This window comes from Zonotrichia albicollis, chromosome 3 (assembly GCF_047830755.1).
Source record: "Zonotrichia albicollis isolate bZonAlb1 chromosome 3, bZonAlb1.hap1, whole genome shotgun sequence".
Lineage (NCBI taxonomy): Eukaryota > Metazoa > Chordata > Aves > Passeriformes > Passerellidae > Zonotrichia > Zonotrichia albicollis.
The window spans coordinates 41,386,817-41,407,074 of NC_133821.1; the positions used below are offsets into that span (position 1 = coordinate 41,386,817).

Sequence of the window (20,258 nt, forward strand, 5' to 3'; positions counted from 1 at the left end):
ATTTTTAAATCGTGTTATGTTTTTTTGGTTTTTTTAAGATTTGTATATCACATGGAGAAAATTTGAATGTAAAATGACTGAGCTTTAAATAGGAAGAGCTGGTAATTAATCTCTCTTGTGGAATAGTGCTTGTTCTTCTGTTACCTGATTACAGTCATCAAAGGATACTATAATAGGTTTGAAAATTAAGCTTACTAAAGTACTCAACTATTTTTTTTTTATTTCTTATTTGTGTGTTATTGGATTTTATCTTGCCACTTGCTATTTCTGAGGCTATTCTTGTCAGAAAATAGGTCTAAAGGAGCAAACTTAGCATTTTTTTTCTTTATACTTGCATATTAAACAAACCTATGTTACTTCAGTTGCTCCAGAGAGATTTTAAGTGTATCTCTAATCAGAGTATAAATTTTTGGGGGTACTAAGGTAAGGATTTGTCTCACAGGTTTCTGAGTTTTGTTCTTGTTCTCAGTGATTATTGCATTAAATATACAAGGATACCAATGTGAAGCATGCTGATATGTTACTAATACCATAGGCTGATGTTACTGAAGTGTAGAAAACATTGTAAAACATTGTAAATGGGCAACTGCTTCTGTAAAGTGGGAATGCTGCTCTCAGGGTTTTGTTGCAAAGCACATAAGACATTGTTATTGACACAGCTGATTTTCTCTCTGCTCTCTTGCCTCGAGTCTCCAAATTTTAAAACAATGGTAAAACTAACTTGCAGGTATTTGCGTGGAACAGACAAATGCAATAGGTTCTTCCTCCTTGATTCCCATTTAGCCATATTATTAAACAGTTATTTCAAATAAATAAAAACCCCACATCATTTTACCTCAACATTATTACTTTTTGCATACAGAAGAAAAAGACAGAACTAACTGTCTTCTTTGGGTTTGTTGTGCCTTCCAGCAACCAATTTACATTTAGAAAAATAAATTACTTTATAAATAGTTCTTTTAATTCTATTATTTATGTATTTTAACCTCCATATATGATATAATTAGACAGACTTTGAAATACAGTTTTCTATAGCACTTAGGTTTAGGTAGAAAACAACAGATAATTCTTATGAGTACTTAGCAGATACCAGCAGATCAGCTGTCACACTTTTTGTGATTTCAGTAGTAAATAAAAAAAAAAAAAAAAAAGAGGTGAATTTGTTTTTCAGAGCCATAAGTGTCCTATCATGATGTGTGTTTAACAGTAGTTTCTGTGCATTTCCAGTAATATAAGCATTCACCTGCAGAGGTTTTCCTCTTGAGTGGGATCCTCTCAAGAAGTCGGAAAGCTGTTGGGATTAGCTGTATTCCCTCCCTCCCTTCCTCCTTCCCTTCCTTCTTTCTATCCTTCCTTCCATCCATCCGTCGCAGGAGGGAAGAGAGAATTAAGGTGTCAATATTTTTTTCTGTAAAGGCTTGCAGCAGAATATGGCAGTTTCACTTAAGGCCTTTTCTCCTCTTCTGCCTTCCAGTGGAGGTCTCTGAGAAGACCTCACAGGTGTATTGTGAGGGATACTATTGCATCTGATTAAATTAGTGAATAGCGGTCTTGGCAGTATGGATTACATTCTGTCTTAACACTAACACTGAATATTTTATTTAATTTAAACTATTTCCAAATTACTCATCATATTTACTTCTTTCTCTATATGTTCTTGATTTGTGCTCCTTAGAGAATATTATTTAGTAAGATGTAATTTTTCTCTTCTATTTAAAAGGTTTTTTTACTTTTATACTACAGATGATTTCATTATATGGAAAGTTAATTCCAGAAATTCCTTATTTATTTCACTACAAGGCTGTAAAGAGCAATAGTGTTGTTAGAGAAGAGGCAGTACTTGTTCTATTCTTAATAAAACTGGGAAATACAAGCAATAAGATAAACTCTAAATATCAGTTTGTTGTGCTTGAAAATTTACAGTATGTAATCTTCCAATTTCTTGGCACTAATGCTTGCAATTAACAATTAGTAATTTTAGAACCAGGAAGAAATTTGTTCTGCTGGTACCTGAAATTTATATTTGAATTTATATTATGGATTTTATATTGAATCATATATATTGAATTATATTATTGATTTTATAAATAAATGGAAAATATGTAATGACTACCAAAATTATTACTTTCCCATCCTTAAAAGAAACAAAAAGAGGGAGCTGAGGAACTGTGTCACACAGCACAATTTCAGTTTCCAGAAAAATATTGGAGCAAGTAATTGAACAAAATTGTTTGTAGGCACTCAAAGATAAAGGAATTACTGTCAGCTAAACTGGATTTGTCAAAAACAGATAGTCAATTTAGTTTCCTTCTGAGGCAGAAAAACTGGGCATGGATAAGAAATAAATCCGTACATGTTATATTTTGTCATACGTAAAGCTTTTGACAGTAAAAGGTTATTTCCATATCCAAGCAAGAGGAACATGGTCTACGGGAAAATATTGTAAAGTGAAGATAAATTTTGACTAGCACCTGTTGTAATCATAGTTAAATAGAAATGGAAAATGGAATGATAATGTGAAGTGGGATTTTTATGGGGTCTTCCACACAGTCCACACAACTGTATATTAGGAATGTATTTGCCTTAAATTTGCAGATAGCATGAAACTGTGAGAGAAGATGCAGTTATGCAAAAGGACAAAATGAGAGTTAATAAGGATCTTGACAAAGTGGAGACAGTCTAAAATAAATAGAATGCAGTTTCCTAAAAATAAGGACAAAAATCTCTCCCTGTGTAGGGAAATATGATTTAGAGAATGAGGGTAAGCCCCAGAAAGTTCTACAATGCCAGACTGGATATAGAGCTGCAGTATCTCCTGCTAGTGAAAAAAAAAAAAATTTAATATATCGATAGGACTATAACTTGTAATATGAATCAGTGTTGTTCACTCAGTTCAGTCATATCTGAACTGCTAATTCTGGATCCTTGAGGGGATTATCATTTTATCATTAGAAAAAGAAAATTCCCCTTCAAAAAGTGTGTGAACAGTCCAGAAGGGAATACCAAGATCTGGCATAGTCTGACCTACAAGAAAAGATGGACAAACTTGTGACTGACTGGTTTAGAGAAGAGAGGTCTGAAGGCGGGTATGGAAAACCTCTCAAAAGGTGTAAAACTCACAGAGAACTTGGAGAATGGCCACTGACCAAAGAATTTGGGAAACTTTGATTTAGGTGATTTTTGAAATGCAGTTTTTTTCTGCAGTAATATGTAAAATGTTTAATTGTTTTTTTCTGGCCGAATTGTAACAAATCTGCTGGAATGTATTTTTACCATTGGAAGATAATTTTTGACTTACTGGGCAATTATGTAGTGTTTAAAATTGTTGCTGAACGTGCTCATGCTTCTCTTCTGACATATGAATGACTTTGTGTTGCTGAATAGTCGCAGCAAGACTCATCATCCACTTTCTGTCGGTGTTAATTGTCTACTCATAAATGTGCAATTGTGTGTGATTCGATGACAAAGGATAGCCCAGCCAGACTTGGGGAACTCAAATCATCATGGAGAGCTCAGGTAGAATCCAAACAGCTAACTTAGGTCATGTGAAAAGCCCTTTACATAGTGTGCTCTATTGGTAAATGGTTTTGCTTCACAGGAGACTGTTCCTGCATAGCAATATCTTTTCAGAAATAATGGCCTTTAACTGATACACAATACAACTGCTTCAAAGGTTTCAAAAGGGAGGGAAAGTGAAAAAGGAAGTGAAAACCAGCAGCAGAAAGTAAGCTGATTCTGTATGTCATCATAGCAGATGAAATATTTAGCAAAAGAATGAGTTAATTTATTTGCACTTGGAAATTCCATTTTTCTGTATAGTTAAGAATTGTTATAGTAGTCTGGGATGAATATGATATAATGGCTAAAACTTTTTCCCAGCTGAAATTAGTTTCTAATATGACTGGTCACATGTCATGTTTCTATTACAAAGAACACAGGTGAAACACCTGATTTTTTCTTTATTATGTTCTGTGGATTCAGTCAATTAGCTTCTGTGGATTTGTTAAAAATAATAACCTTAACCTTTTCATTTGTTAGACAGGAGACATAAGTGGGAGAGAAGTGGTTTCTACACTGATTTGCAAATAAAAGGATTATACTTATATTTCTGCAGCCCTCTTAATTTTTTTTCCATTCAGTGTGCCATAAAGTGACATAGTGGTTTGATGTTTCTCTTTTCTGGTCCTCTTAGAAGAAGTAATGCATAATATTTCATTGTAATTTTCTTTTCCTAATCAAAATTGTGCCACTCCTCTTTATTTCTTCACACAATCTGTTGTCTACTGCCTCTTCCCTTTCTTCATTTCTTGTTCTCTTTGTGAGGGGTTTTGTTGGCATATTGGCTGTTCTTTTTCAAATATCTTATTCCCTGCTTATATGTTCATTATAGTATCTCTTTGATTTTTTTTTTCTCCTAAAATCAACTTGATAGCAATGTTTCAAACTGATAGTAATGTGAAATCACGAATTTGTGTTAATGAACAAAGCACAAGGACAAGGCATATTGCGCGGAGTTTATGATGAGAGAAAGAAACATGAATAACTGACTAGACTAAGAGCTAATCAGTACAGATTACTCTTAAAGATGATTCTTCTTGGAAAGTTATCTGAACAGTCAGTAATTTTGACAAGCAAGGTAAAGGAGGTCTTTAGCAATTGTATGGGCAAATTAAGTATGGAGCTTGACAGTAAAGGGACTATTAAGAAAAAGTGATGTGAAATGATCGCTAACACAAACAGTGTTCAGATATTTTAAAAGGTGGAAGTAAAAATGATGTGTTAAGCTTTAGGATTAACATTCACTGGCATTCTTTAATTGTTCAACTAAAGACCATGGAAGTACAGAAGAAAATGAGCGTTAAGCAGGGAGTGGGGCCGTCTTCACTCTTTCTCCTGTCTGTGATCTTTCTCTCCATCAAAGTTCTTCACACTAAAGAACACTTAAAATCAGGTACACTACAAATTCTTGTCTTGGGCAAATAGCTAACAGATTTTATTTTGGATTCAAGGTTTAGGCTGAAACTATATAGGAGTGTAGCAATTCAGATTTTTCTCATGGATGGAAGTTTAAAAACTGTATGAGCTTTAAAGGCTCTTAAGATAGATACCCCAAATATTCTTTCCTTGAGTGACCTGTTAAAACCATTGCATGTCAGAAGTGATGAATATTTTTTGTGGGTTCTGGGCAAGTTCCTGATCGATTGGTTGCTAGTTAATGAGGGAGAAGAAGGGCAAGTGCTGAAGTCCAGCTGACTGTGCGAGGGCACACCTGCCTTTTCTCTTTTCCTCATTTTCTCTGTAATGAAGGAACCAATTGGTTTAGAACAATCAATGCTGACCTGTTAGGATCAGGCAATGTTCTGGCATTGCCAAGGCAATTAAATTTAGCAGAGCGAGGATTAAAGGAAAAAATAAGGAAGGACTTGAAACTTTGAATTGAGTAAGAGCTACATTGATATTTTAAGGCTGGCAAAAAAACCCAACCCAATACAGTTAAAAAGAATTAAATCATTATTCTGTTCTCTTTTCTGAGATTGAGGATGCCAACATCATTGTCATTTGTCCTTTTAATCCTGTTTCTGTGACTGGGAATTTCTGCACAATGTAGTGTATGTATTTGGAGGAGACAGTTTGCTTCCAAATTTCATATTGATAGTTGAAAATTTCCCCCATTGCTCTTCATTGTATTCTGCACTATTGAACTCATAGGCTATGTATGCTCATAAAAGAATTTGTTGAAACTGAGGTGGGTAAAAATCAAGCTCAAACCCTTAGTAAATGATTTTGCTTCTTATCAAGTGTTAATTTTAGAAAATTTTTCATATGTTTTAAGATTTTAATATTAATTTAAATCTTTTGTTGCCTTGTATGGATGCCCTTAAAAGGAAATTATTTGTTTTCTCTAAGAGTTTTTGCCTTATCAAAAAAAATATATTTGACCAGTCAGAATTCGCGTACATACAATGCTAGTTTCCTGCTCCATATTGTAATTTACAGAATCATTGGCTGTGTATATTAACTGGCAATATTATTGACGTTGAATAAAATGTCAGGATTTCCCTTCTGCTATTCTTTCCTGTTTGGAAGAGGCTTAAGCATTGTTTTATAAGGTTCATCCATTCTGAGTCCAGAATAACATTTTTAACATATCTGTTAAAAAAGTAAAATTAACAAGCCAAAACCATTCAGGCAAACCTAAAATCTTGTTAAAAAATTGAAGTATAATATTAAAGCAATAATATCAAAATATGGTTTATCTTTCCATCTGGTAATCTCAATTTTGCTTGATTGACCTATGTTTCAGGGCAGAGAAAGTGTAACCTTCACCTCTTTCAACTTAGAAACGTCAGAGATCATGAATATATATAAAGTTCCTTTAATCATAAACTGCATGTTGTCATTTTAAGTGTTACCACGTGGGCATCCTTTGGTTCATGTTTGTCCTTGAGCAGATGAGGTGTGCTAACCTATTATTTCAAGCTTTGAAAGCATTTTTATTGGATCTTTGTAATGGAATATTATGTTAAATCAACTTCCTAATTTGAAATCTGAAGCTTCTGAGCTAATAGGTCATGTCCATTCTGTTTGTTAACTGTGGCTTTGTGCTGACTTATTTTTAGGCACGTTTATATATATGTACATATATCTGTGTATACATATAAACAAATATAGAGTTAAAATGATGATGTCTCCTGTAATGGATAGGAGAAGTGGCAATTTTTATGAGGCTACTTTCTGATGTACTACTTTTTGGAAACAATTGTTCCCACTGCAGTAGTCTGCACCAGTTAGTTTTCAGATACAATTGTAGAAATTCTTTTTCTTTATGTTTGGATATGTTGACCACAGAGCAAATGTTCTACTTCAAAGTGAAATATCAAATGTGGGCACTTCAGAGGTCACTGTTAGATTGGTACATTTCTGCCCTCAGTGTGGGGAGTGTGCTAATGATGGCTAGTGCTAATGACTTCGGTCCTGAATGTATCCTTTTTTAAGAAATCTCATGCAGAAAAGTTTTGAGATGGTTTTGGCTTTTTTTTGCTAATTGCCTGCTCATAAGGCACAGGGCAGGTTTAATGTTTATTTTCATACTGAATTCAGTATAGAGTAAGAGCGCTGGGTATAGGCCTGTATCAGTTACCAATGAAGTGAGTTCTGGGTACCGTGGAGAATAATAATGTTCAACAGATCTGGAACAGATGGTTTAAAAAAAAAGAGGAGCCAAAGAGTTCATCCTTTGATAGTGAGGAAAATTGGTCTTAGCTTATCCTCATCTGGTGCAGATCTTAGCTGTGATTGTAGTGAATGCACTAACAATAATGTTTATAAATACAGATCAAAATTGGTAGGAGAATATTTCAAGTAATCTATCTGCTTTAAAAGGGAAGGGATGTGTTAGCCATGTATGAACTCACTCTCAAAAATGAGTGATTTATACTTTAGGCTTTGTGCCAAAACAAGAGTGCTTTTTCCAGGCCAAAAGGTTCACCACATTTTCAGCTTTTTATTTGTATGAAGTCTGGTCTCTAGTCCAGGCCTTTCATTAAACTGCAGGTCTGAAATATCCCTTTCTGGAAAGGGACATCATAGCATAAAATATAAGTAATACCTCTAAAATGTATTTTTGATGATGGTTTAATATTTCAAAAGTCATGAAGGTTTAACTTTGAATTCTAATTTAAATGTGTCTCAGTCCTTTAGCTTTAGTATTTATGAGAATGTGAGTGATTTCAAGGCTCAGTGTTTTTGGTGTGGAGTAGGCAGATTCATAGACTTCACCAGTGCAAAGCAGACATGGTTCATACCAGTCATAGTAAGGTTCACCTACACTGCTGTTCATTTGCAGTGCACTAAAGCAGACTTCTGAATTTTATTTATTCATTCTAGATGTCCTTTTTAGTTTATATATGTGCAATATTATTGATTTGAAAGAGGGGTGGAAAACCAAAGCTGTAGGCGCAGAACTAAAAATATATGCAGGGTTTACTTTTTAGAATACTGACATTCTGCAGTAATAGTGAATTATTGATAAGAAAAATGAGCTTTGAATTTTTACTATTTAATATTGAAAATGCATACCTAGCAAGATATTTGCAAAATGATGCTGTTTTTCCAGACCATTTTTTTTGTTTCTTTTTGTCTTTCACAAAACATGGTGAATATTTTGAAGTGTGAAACTAAATATGTTAAGAGATGTCACAGTAAAATCAGATCTCATTTGCATGGGGAAATATTTGGTTACTTTTCACTATGAAGTTAAATAATACTTAAAAGTAAGTTTCTTTAAAAACGTGTGTTAAAATGAGATAGCTATAGAATAATGTGGAGCTGCCTATTTATTAATTTTCACTGCATTTTCTCAGGTTTTTTTTTTATTGTTCACTCTGTCTACTATTTCTGCTCTTTCCCTAATTTTGTGGGTTGTTTGGTTGATTGTGGTGGAGGTTTTGTTATTGTTTTGGTTTTCCTTTTTGTTTTAATATCTCTCTTGAAACACAGGTAGATGTCAAGTCTCGTAGATTAGTTGATCTTCTTTTAGCATTACACCTCATTTTGTTAGATGCTGGTTGCTCAAATTGTTTGTCATGTAGTCATACATCTTTATATAGGATCTAGTTGTAATGTTTTCACAAAATAGTTCATGGTATTGATATTTAGATATTGATATAGAATGGAGTAAGACACTGAGCAAATAATTTTTAGTATTCCAGCTATAGAAAATTATTAGAGCTGAAATTTGTTTGTGTCCAGTCACTGTATTTCTGGTTTACTTACTTATTTGTGGAAAATTAGCAAATACAGTAGAATCCCTGAGTATGAGAGAGCTTCAAATGCAGTTTGATAACACAGAAATCCATTTCCTATGGTGTATGTGTATAGCAGAATGAAAGCATGAACCTAACATGAGTTAAACTTCCATGTTTTAACTTTAATCGGGCTACCATGGATAATAATAGGTGAGTGGCAGGGATGCAGGTTTCACCTACTGAGAGTCTGGGTTATTTGTTAGGCTTGTATGTGTTTTAATCCGTAATGCAAGGTGTAAAGCCAATGGTACTGTAGCATAAAAATTACCATTACTTTGTTCCCTTATGCTTTGGTCACCATATCTGTGGTCCTGGACTCCTTTCCCTGAAATCAGCCTATAAACCACTCTTCTGCTAGCATTTTGATGTTACTGAATTGATGTTTCCCTGAATTGATGTTTTGAATCTGAAAATTGAAGTATTTAGAGTCAGCTGTGTGTATTTAGGTAGAAACAATGACCAGACTTCTCTGAGCTAATACTATAATGTAATTAAAAAAAAATTATCAGAAAGTTTGAGTTTAGTTTAGGATTGATGGAGTTGAGTCATTAGACATTGTAGGACATCAAGAAAGCTCTCTGAGGTATGTAAAAAATTGTTAGGGTATACATCAAAAGATATATATTACACAGATCAATACTGCAATTACCTGCTAAATATATGGGCAGTAGGGTATTTAAACATCATTTTATGATGAAAAGTACACAGGTTAATTATTGATTTCTACTAAAATCTGGAGACTGTATTCTAAGTATATAAGATCTATTTTGAGTATATCAAGTGCACTGTGTATTTCAGGATACATGACATAGTAGGGAGATGGGGTGTCAAGGTGAAGGAAAGAATGTGTGAACAGAGAGGTGGAGATATGAAAGATTATGTGGGAAAAAGATATGAAAATTAAGTGGGAAAAATTGACTTTCAGCGTAGGTAAAGAAGGTCAGAGAGGCCAGGTGAGGAAAGTCACATGGGGGAGCCTTAGTTCTGAAGTTCAAAGGTTCTACTCCATGAAGGACAGAAAGAAGTCACAGCCTTGTATTCTCTGTAAGTTTCTAGTTAATGAAAAATAGCAATAAATAATATTGATTGCCTCCATTTCTAAATGGATATCTATGTCATTATACTGAGAATAATAATATTATTATTGAGGAAAAGGTACTATTAGACTGATAATAGCCACCTAACTGACATCAGTTACAACTGGGAATAAAGCAGTGAAGTATGACAAAGAGCTGCCTCCTGAAACATGTTTTCACTGCATTCATATATAAGAATAAAATGCATTAACTTATCTTTTAGTTATATATCAAAATAATGCAGTACTGAGTTCAAATTATCAGCTTAATAAAATGAAGTAGATGTTTTAAAAGGTAATGCAAGACATTCAGGAAAACTGAATTGATGTGCTAATGAAGTTTATGTCCATAGAACTGAGATCCATATAACTGTGTGGTAGATTCATTTAAAAGATACTCTTCCACAGAGCACTTCTGAGGCAAGAATAGTGTTATTTAAAGGAAAAAACCTGCTTGAAGAAGATACAATACAACCTAATGCCTTTCAGTGGCCGTTTTTCCAGTGTAATGTTGTAATGATTTAATTGGATTTCAAATAGGAGAGCATTGTGTATGCTCACAGCCACTTTGGGAAGGCCACATACAAAGTAATAGCAATGGAGAGCTATCAAATATCCTGAGGATAGCTGTGGTAAAAGAAGCACATGAATAGAGCAGCTTAGCTGATTCCAGCACAAATGTGTAACTGCAGGTTTCTGATAGACTGTACAATTGTTAGAGCTAATATCCTAAAACACTAATTTCATTCTCACGACCTTACCTGCTGTGCAGGTACCTTTTACTTATTTTTCTTTTTTTGTCTTTTCCTGTGCTTTTTTTTCCTGACTTTTTAGTTCAAGTATAGTGGTTTATTTCTTCATTGAGGAGTCCCGTTCTAAGTGCTAGCTGAGTGAATTCAAAAACAGTCAAAAGTAGAAGTCAAAGAAAACAAGTTCCCATCAAACCAAATGTTGGAAACTCTTGTCAGTGCTAGAGATGTGCTGTATAAGCAGAATTCTTCTTCCAGCTGCTATTGAGGTGAAATCAGAAGCGTGACACAGGTTTATAAGGTGGTGTCAAGGATATTGTTGTAAGCATTTAGATGGATCAGAGCACTTAAAAAATCTCCTTCACATTTTCTTTACGTATACATATATGTATGTATGAATTTTTGAGCTGCATTTGAGTGGCTTTGAACATAGTTCAAAATTTAACAGTAGAGGAAAAAGATATAAAGATTTATCTGATTTGGGGTCTAATACATTACCTTTTTGAGTAATGAAAATATTTCAGAAACAGCTTTAAGCTCAGAAAAGAAGTACTGCATGTCATCAGAATTGAAAAAGGCAGAGGTTTATGAAAAAGAAATAAGTTTGTTACATTAGAGGATCCTAGGTAGATCATTAAATTATTTAAGAATCCTTTATTTTGTCATAACTTGGCTCTAAGCCTGTTGATTTGCAACTTCCAGCATTTTCAGTGCAGTTCTTATGCTCGGGGAGTTTGTTACTTTTTGAAACAGTTGATGAAACTGCTCTTTGGCAGTTTTTAATATAAAGATAGCCAAATGGATGATGGCTTAATGCATTCTGTCTTCAAGTAGGCATCCAGATAAAGCTCTGTTTCATTCTCAGATAAGAGATTCTTTGTTCATAGTGTAGGAAGTTATTACTCTGGTGGTTTTTTCCGTGGCCATAAAGCTTACTTCACTACAGAAGTAGTCATCCTGCAACTGTTCGAAATTTTTGTGCACAGGCAAGTACTGACTTTCTCATGTCCTTTCAAAGCTCTGTAGAATCTGTTATTAAGTATTTGGAAGGCATTACTAAGAAGGACCAAGACAGATTTTTTGTTGCTTCTGATACAAATATGCATTATTGTTGTCTTAAACACAGGCTCATTACCTGTGCAGCATCAATTCACACACTTAGGAGGGTAATTTCTATTTTTTATTCTAGATTGCTCCAGGTAGGGATCTAAGTGGTAATGCATAAAATACTGGCTCCCTGACCATCAAAACTTTACACTATTTATACATTTCAACAAACAAGTGCATCAGCGTTTGTTGGTTAGCAGTTACATAACTTGCATTAATTAGTACCCAAACCCCTATTTGTTAGTTATATTCCTCACTTCCCATGTTACTTACTCTGTAAGTAGTGTTCTTCCTTCCATTTGAGTCTGGAGTTTCTTCTGAGGAGGTGGACAGTGTATCAATGGTTGCAATATCCTACTGGATTAGTATCACCTAGAAGTAACCTATGTGCAGCTTAGTCAGTATTGGGGTATTTTGTGCAGGTGAGAACTTCACTTTTTATTACACATTGAAAGAAATAAAGTTTGGAAGAAAAGCCTTACTTTTTTTTCTGGTTCTCTTCTTCCATTGCACCCAAAATTATTTTAAGATTTATGAAATTTGATTTAAAACAGTTTCATATTTTTAGATGCTTAACCACAAGAAGAGAACTTCTTGAGTGGTTATTGTTCCTTGGTTAACAAACCAACTGAAGAGATCTGAATTCAGTAGCTCAGTCAATATATTTCTGTTTTCTGCAGGTCTGCTCACAAGTTATAGTGGTGTATTTCATAAACATGTCAAACATAAGTTGTTTTTGTTTTGTAGGAGAACAAGAACTATATTCTAACAAAATAATAACATTTTCTTGGGGCTGTGGCACTCAGTGTACCACTCCAGGCTGATGATGATGTTTCAGTGAATAAATATCCATTGTAATCAGTTTAATTGGTGCAATACTGCAGAGTGCTGTTCTGAATTAAACAGTTCTTACTGCTTATTAAAGCAGCAAGAGAAATGTGGCAAATGTAGTGTGATACATGTGGCTCAAACTCTACAATTAAACAAATAAAAAAAAGTGAAGCAGTGAGAACAAGAAATCAATGTAGTAGTTGTCTGTCTTAAATGCTCTGTCTTTAACTGTAGTTCAACTATTCTCACATGAACTTGAGTTTCTGGATATTTTATTATTTGTGTACATATATTGGATGTCACTACCCTTCCCTTTTGCCATCTCATTGCTGATGAGCTGTGTAGGAGTGTTTGTACAGGTTAATATAGACCACCTACTTGTAATCCAAATTTATGATCTTCTTTCACTGTGTCATCAATTATTTCCAGTAAAACACAATTTGTTTTTAAAAGAACTAGACCTATGAAGCTTACGAGATTGAATCTGCTGCACTGTCTGTGTTTGATGAATAGGCCCATAAATAATCTTTCTTTTGTCCTTTATTTTTATAGCTCAGTTCAGGCCTGCAGTAGCTAAGAGTTGGGTCTTCAATATGCTGGAAAGTATAAGCAAGGAAGTTTAGAGACACTGATTAACTGAGGTATCAATGCTATATATGTATAGCAGATGATACTGCTAGTGGATCTCATCTGAGATTTTTTCCATAAAGACAGAACTTGGTGAGTTTAGAAATAATTGGTTGATTCTTTCACTGTTCTGTCTCACATCAGACATTTGTTTCACAAACACTCTTTCATAGTATTTGATATATATTTCATGTGAATTTTAGTCTTCAGTAATGATTTCTAAAATCCATTTAAAGAATTATCATAGTTTAAGAGTTTGGCTAAGCTGTGTGTTATCAGGAGCAGGTATTGCACACTTTATGTTAGAAAGGAGCACCAAAGCACTCAGAAGTGACATTCCACTGCTTTGGGTGGGACATTACTTGTAATTATTTATTTTTAGTGTTTTTTTCCTAAAAACATTGCTCCTAATGTTGAACAATTGAAGTTGATATTTCTTGTGATACACATACTGTTGGCTGGTGTTTGTAAATCCATAAATCACTGGTAGTACAGGGATTTAATAACTATATAATAATATCTTTAGTTAAAGAACCAAATCTTGTTCAGTTAACAAAGGCATTCTTTCCCCAGATCCAGACCACTCTTGAGTAGTAACACTACCTGCTACACAGAATGTTTAAAATGTATGAGACGTACTTTGCTTAATGCATTACCCCATATTTCAGCAATCCAAAACTGAGTAGCAAATTTGAAATTGAGCCAGCAATACTTTTTATACATTTTACAATTTTAGAAAATACAATTTTCTAACCACCTGCAAGTATAAGAAGTTGTATCTCCAGGTACAAATTTTTAAATCATAAAAATATTGATGAAAAATGTATAATCAGTCATTTTAATGTTACCAATCCTTAGCTGTTTTCATTTGAGTATCGTCTAGTAGTTTTCTAGTATAATTTTAACATAATGGATGCTAAGGGTTCTTGCATATATCCTGGATGTATTTTTCTGTAAGTGAAATATTATACTGTTTGGATAGAAGTGGTGGTTTATTAGTGGTCGAGCATTTAGTTTATTTGTTTGTTGGTCAGTTTGTTAGGGGTTTTTTACCTTAAACATTTAATTCTTCATGTGTATTTGTGACCCCTTTTTGAGAGCCCTAGAGGTCTTCTCTTATTCTCTTATGCCTGTGACCTCAAATATCAGGAGTTACTATGTTTCTGATTAGTAATGATTCATCCAAACAACACTTATATTAAAAGGATTCTTCAATAATTGCCTCCTTTTTAAAAATAATTTTCGGACTTTTTTTTTAAATCCACTTCTTTACCACTGTCTGTCACATTTTTGTGATGCCAGAGCTAAATACAAATTTTTGTATGTATCTTCATTACAGTTTTATAGGATGAATTTCAAATTTCCTTTCTCTTTTAAGCACAGGTCAAAAGTATTGTTATTTCTTTCTTGAGCTACCTTGATGGGGATTTAAATCAATGTATCTTTCTTTTCCTTCCTTCTGTTCTTCCATCCTCCCTCTCTTTTTTCTAATGCTTTTCAGGTATTTCTTTCTCATATTGTTTATAGTCTGACTCTAGTCTAGATCTAGACAGCACTTACTGAAGTGTCACTGGAGCAAGAAAGAAGTATTGCATGATAAATTCACAGACTGGTGGAGCGAGAGAAGCTGGGGAAAATGGCAAACATTCTCAGATTTCATTGAACAGCACTTTCCTGTATTTTCTCATGTTTTATTTGATATGTTTAAAAATGTGGAAGCTTCAGTGTATCTATATAATGAAGCTCAATTGATCCTAAGTCTTAAAACCTCATGAGGATGTAGTGTGATTCAAAGAAAATTAGTTGTATTGAAGATGAGGTTCACTTTGGAAAGAATGTGGCTTCATGTCACATCAGCCTGGAAGGTGTGCAGAGCCAGCTCGTGTCTGTTCTCTGAATCCCCCTGCCCAGTTTGTTTTAGAACTTGACTTTTGAAGAACAATGCTTTCTTCTCTATTTAAAAACTATTTTTTTTCTATACAGTTAAACTTAATAGAGTCCCATTTTATGTATTGACCAGAGATGGCATAAAGATAAGTGAAGGTGATATTTAATTTGTGCTTGGCTGCAAAGTCAAATCAGGAGTATGGTTTAAATATAGATTTCATGTCATCCAAATCTTCATATCTTCTCATATTTTATTTTGTGTTCTTATTGTGGAAGTCCATTATGAGAACAGGTGTAATTGCAGATTCCTGCTCATATCCAGATGGGTTCTAGGAAATTGAGCTGTTTTGGGTTGAGGTCTGACCCAAAATAAAACCAGGTGTACCAAGTTCAGATTTGAGAACTTCATTGGAGCTAGAGATGCATACAGTGTGAAGATGGAGGTTAAAGCCAGTTTACCCAAAATTGGATCTTTTTTTGTTTTAAAGAAATAAAAATTGGAAATCATTAGAAAAGAACAAAGCATTTGTAAACTTATTGTTCTTACAGATTATTATGTATGGAATAGACAACATATTATCACATTGTGCAAGTCTTGCTTGTGTTCCAAAGCACATCAATGTTATTTTGGTTATATCCTTTGAGAAGCAGTGGTCAATTGGGTGACATATTGCTTACATGTGGTACACAAATAATTACATGTCCTGTTTAACTGTTGTATACCAATATTTTTAGTCACTTGAATGCCCCAGCATAAGATACCTGCATACACATTCTGGCACATTACAAAGGGAAATGTCCTGTGTTTTCAAACTGCTCACTGTTGGTTGTATTTCCTAGGTGAAAATGTTTGTTACTGTCCAGGTCCTGTTGGTGTTAGATGTACTTTTTCTACTGGAGTTCAATGATTTTGTCTTGTGTAAGTGTTTTATTTAATTTGTCACAGTTGTTTTCAATATTTGCAGCAGGGATTTCCTCTGGTATAAAATAGACTTTATTAGACTTGCCTGTCTAAGGGCAGGAAGACTTGTCTTCTGTCAAAAGACAGATATGCTTTTCGTGTTTGTTCTGGCTTAATTATTTATATTATGTATTTATTTGTGTCCACTGTTCTCCCACATGATTTAATGCTGGCAATAGATTTTTCTTCCTTGTTTTTTCTATCTTCCTGCCACAGGTCTGTTGATTCAGCTGTGTGAGTCTGAAGGATTATTCATTTTAGGGAGCTGTCAATAAATGGAGTTTAGGCAGTGTTGAATAACACTGTTTCCTTTTCCACTGAAAAACAAACACAATGTCTTCTAATGCCCTTGTGTGTTGGGCTGTGCTTCATGCATTTTTGTGGCAGTGATTGGAATGTGAATGTTAGTGGTTCTAAGCAGTTAGAAGAGGTATAAAGTCTGTAGTGATTTTGGCACTGGTGTCTCATACTAAATGCTCCACAAAGGAAAATGAAATGCCAGTTTCATAGGAGTGCATTTTGTACTGATTAGATTTAGTTCTTTGAGTTTGCTGTTGCTATTCTAGGTTGCTTTGATAGTAACTGAAGAGTGGATATCTGCAAAATACCTGTTAATTCCCATTCCCTCCCCTTATTTAGTCTTCTGTCTCAATAGTCTCAAGGGATTGGAATTTGTGCTTAATATATTTTAGTTTGTCTCTGTCTTACTGCTGTTATTATAATGAAGGATTAAAATGACTCCTAGAGTATGCATATTTTCATGCTTTGACATATATTTCCTAAGCACTGTTGTGATGATGTAGGCAGCTGAGCTTTGGTGTTTGTGGTCCTCTAGGGTATCCACAGCAGAATCAGTGGTGTGATCTGCAGCTGCTGTGATCTGAATTATATGTGTCAGCTTTACAGATGTAAAGAGCAGAAGTAAAACATAATTTAGTTGTTCAGATATGTAGTCACATCAGAGTACAAATAGTGTAATTTCATATGAAGGAGAGTAATTGCTCTTGGAAGAATGGGGTATGAATGAGAGATGTTGCCATGTAGATGCCTAGTTAATCAGCTGAGGTCAAATTTCAGTCCTTTAAAATTGTACCAAGATCCAGTAGAACATGCTGTTTCCGTATAGTCAAAACAATTTTCTTGGTAGTGGGGGAAAAAACCCACCAACCAGATTTTTCTGATATAATATTCCTGTTGTGAGGATTTTAAGGTCATGTGTAGCTTGACTCTATGGGCTAAAGAAGTCTGTGACATGTGAATGAAACTCTAGAGCACTTAAATATTATCCGTGTCCATTATTCTCAAAAAAGGCCAGAAAATAAAAGTAAGGAGCAAAATTTTCATGTTGCATTCCTGTTTACCTGTAGAGAAGTTCATTTAAATCCCACAAATTGATCAAGGTTTTTTCTTTAAAGAATGATTCAGGGGTTTTTTTCTGTCTTCCAGTCTTATCAGTTGAGTCTAACATCCATGAACAGTGGAGCTGGTCTGGGCATTGGACTGTGATTCTTTTACTCTGCAATCACACAAAGATTCATAGATAACTTTGTGTCATGTGAACCTGCTTTGTTGCTGACAGGAATTTGAACAACTTCCAGTTGCTCTGAACAATCAAGAAGTTTGATCTAATGATACAATTTTATACCACAAAAAATCTAAGTAAATTAGCTTTTAAAGCTAATTATGAAGCAGTTTCTTGTGTTCCTATTAATCTTGTTACTTTGTTTATTCTCTAAGCTCTTTAATGCAAGGAAGCGTAACTGAAGGATGTCAAAGTACATCTCCATTAGTAACACTCTGGTGGTTTGCCTGTGCATTTTGTCCAAGCAGCACGACTCAATCAATATCTTCCTTGCCTGGGAGAGTCAAGGGAGTGTCTATGGCAAGCCAGGCTCCATGTGCACTTCAAAAAATTCCAGAATTATTCCATTGTTTAATTGAATTCTGTGCTTCTGAGGCTGGAGGGAACAAGATCAGTTACTGTTGTCGAATTTTGGACATTCCCTGTGTGTTCAGGGTTCGAACTGTAGTTGTGAGTTCATAAGAAAAAGTCAGCTGGTTCACATGGGCAGGTCTGGGGAAGCACCTCCTGTTTGCCTGCCTGTCAACCAAGATTCCTGCAATGCTCTTCACAGGCACTTGGCACAGCTACAGCATAAGGGCTAAGTTCTGCTTTACTCTTAAAACACAGGTTCATCTTCCTCATGAGTAATAAATATTTTCTCCACTTTTGCAACTTTATTTTTTCTACGTAGAATGACTTTCAGGACATTTGCTACTGTGATAATTGATTGATCTGTGAGTTAATATTAATTAGGCAATAGCATACAATTCTTTGTTCCCAGTTATGATTATTTAAATAATTTTTAAATGAAATTTGGAAATTGAGCATTAGCACAGTAAATAGCTATGATGGTTGTTTCATTTGTTAAAAAGAAAATCTCAGATAATATACTCTGTATCTTCTCAGCTTGGTCTGATGAAGAGCACAAGCCAAAATGATGCTGTTGGTGAATGGCCAATATAATTATACTATGTAAATGAGAGACAGACTAAGGATATTGCTTAAGATTCCTACATTCTGATAGTTGGTAATTGAAATGAGTTAAATTCATACAAAGCTTTCTGTAGGTGTGGGTAACCCATCTTGTGAAGTAATTGGTATTTGGTGTAGGTAGTTTTCTGGTTGCTTGTTCAGCATGTATTGAGAGGTGTACTATAGTCGTTTTGAGATTTTTCAAAATTTATAGTAAGAACTGTTGGATCTCTTCAGAAAATGCAGGATCAGACTGAATCAAGGTTAGTGGTTGTTTATGGAAGGTGAAGCCTCCAAGGCAGTGCTGCAGGTGAATAGGTCACAATGTTTTAGAGCAGCTCTATTTGATTTGCAATTGGGGTGTGGAAATGTGACTTATACCACCAGGAAGGACACCCAGAATAGCTTTGTTTCATAATATTTGAATGAGGGTTTTTTTCATTATTAATAAAAGATACACCAACAAGATCGATATCCTGTACATCCAGTGTTAGAATTAGAAACAGTCTTAATAAAATGGAATTGATTTTTGGCTTTGAAAGAAAAGCCTGACTCCTTTTTGGGGTTTGTCCTGGCTGTATGAAATTTTTCACAGTGCTGAAAATATGTTGGTAAAAGGATGATTATTACTGTTCTTCTTGCTGTTATTATTATTATTATTAGTATTAGTGTTTAAAACCTCCATGAACACGTATTTGCACTAACAGACCATTTCTGTAACAGACAGTCCCCAGTTTTGCTTTTCTTGGCAAATTAATCCAGAAACGTTTTTAACAGATTCCACATCTCTTTAAATATTTTTTTTTCCTTTCTTAAATTGAAATGGAACCAGCATGAAATGCTGGACTAGATGCAAACCTGCTATGAAATTGATATTCTTTTTTACTCCTTATTCTTTTTTTTTAAGTTACTCAGTTCTTTTGGGTCTGCACAGTATAGTCTAACTGAGTCAATTATATTTAAGTGAACAGAAGTTGGTCATGTTTAACTTGTGCTGTTTACCTTTTTTTGTTTCCCTATAGGTATATTCGAATTGTTGGAACCCACAACACAGTGAACAAAGTTTTCCATATTGTGGCATTTGAATGCATGTTCACGAACAAATCCTTTACTCTTGAAAAAGGTCTGATAGGTAAGAGATATTTTCCATTTTCCTTTTTTAGGAAACCATTTTCCTTTTTTAGGAACTGGTGTAAACACTTGTCTTTTAAAGCTGGCCATTACTGCACTCCTGTTTCCATCCAGAAATCTCTCAATTGAGTTAAACGGTGTTGTAAGCATAGAATTAACTGGCTAATCCTTACAACTTCTATGGAATTCCAGTACTGTGGATTAATTAATGATGCTGCGGGAATGCTGGAATTCAAATCACCTGCTGCTGACAAAGCCACTTGTAGCTGAGTCAGTCAGTGCTGGCAGTGTGATTTTTCTTTGCATGTCACAGTATGGTAGCTCATGCCTCCCAATAGGTTAGCCTGAATTCTTTTACAAGAATGGACAAAGCATAGCTATTTATTGTAGTGATGATGGATTTGGACATTTAGGGCCTCTTAAACAGCCTGGTTACAACTGCTGAAAGTAAACTCTCCTGTGTTCATTTCCCCCCAAAGAGTCATAGACATTCTTAGCCATGGCAGAACATTATATCAGCTATGCTGCTGTTATTCTCAGAACACCA

The 20,258-nt window shown here is 34.5% G+C and overlaps 1 protein-coding gene across 3 annotated transcripts in view; it reads left to right on the forward strand.

The window, feature by feature from the left end:
• The window catches only part of BTBD9 (BTB domain containing 9), a 109,592-nt gene that overhangs the window by 49,370 nt on the left and 39,964 nt on the right, over nucleotides 1–20,258 (forward strand). For all 3 annotated transcript variants that reach the window (XM_074537233.1, XM_014264388.2, XM_074537234.1), the window contains exon 8: nucleotides 19,603–19,712. In XM_074537233.1, the coding sequence (XP_074393334.1) occupies nucleotides 19,603–19,712 (110 nt within the window). The remainder of the gene's footprint in view (nucleotides 1–19,602; nucleotides 19,713–20,258) is intronic.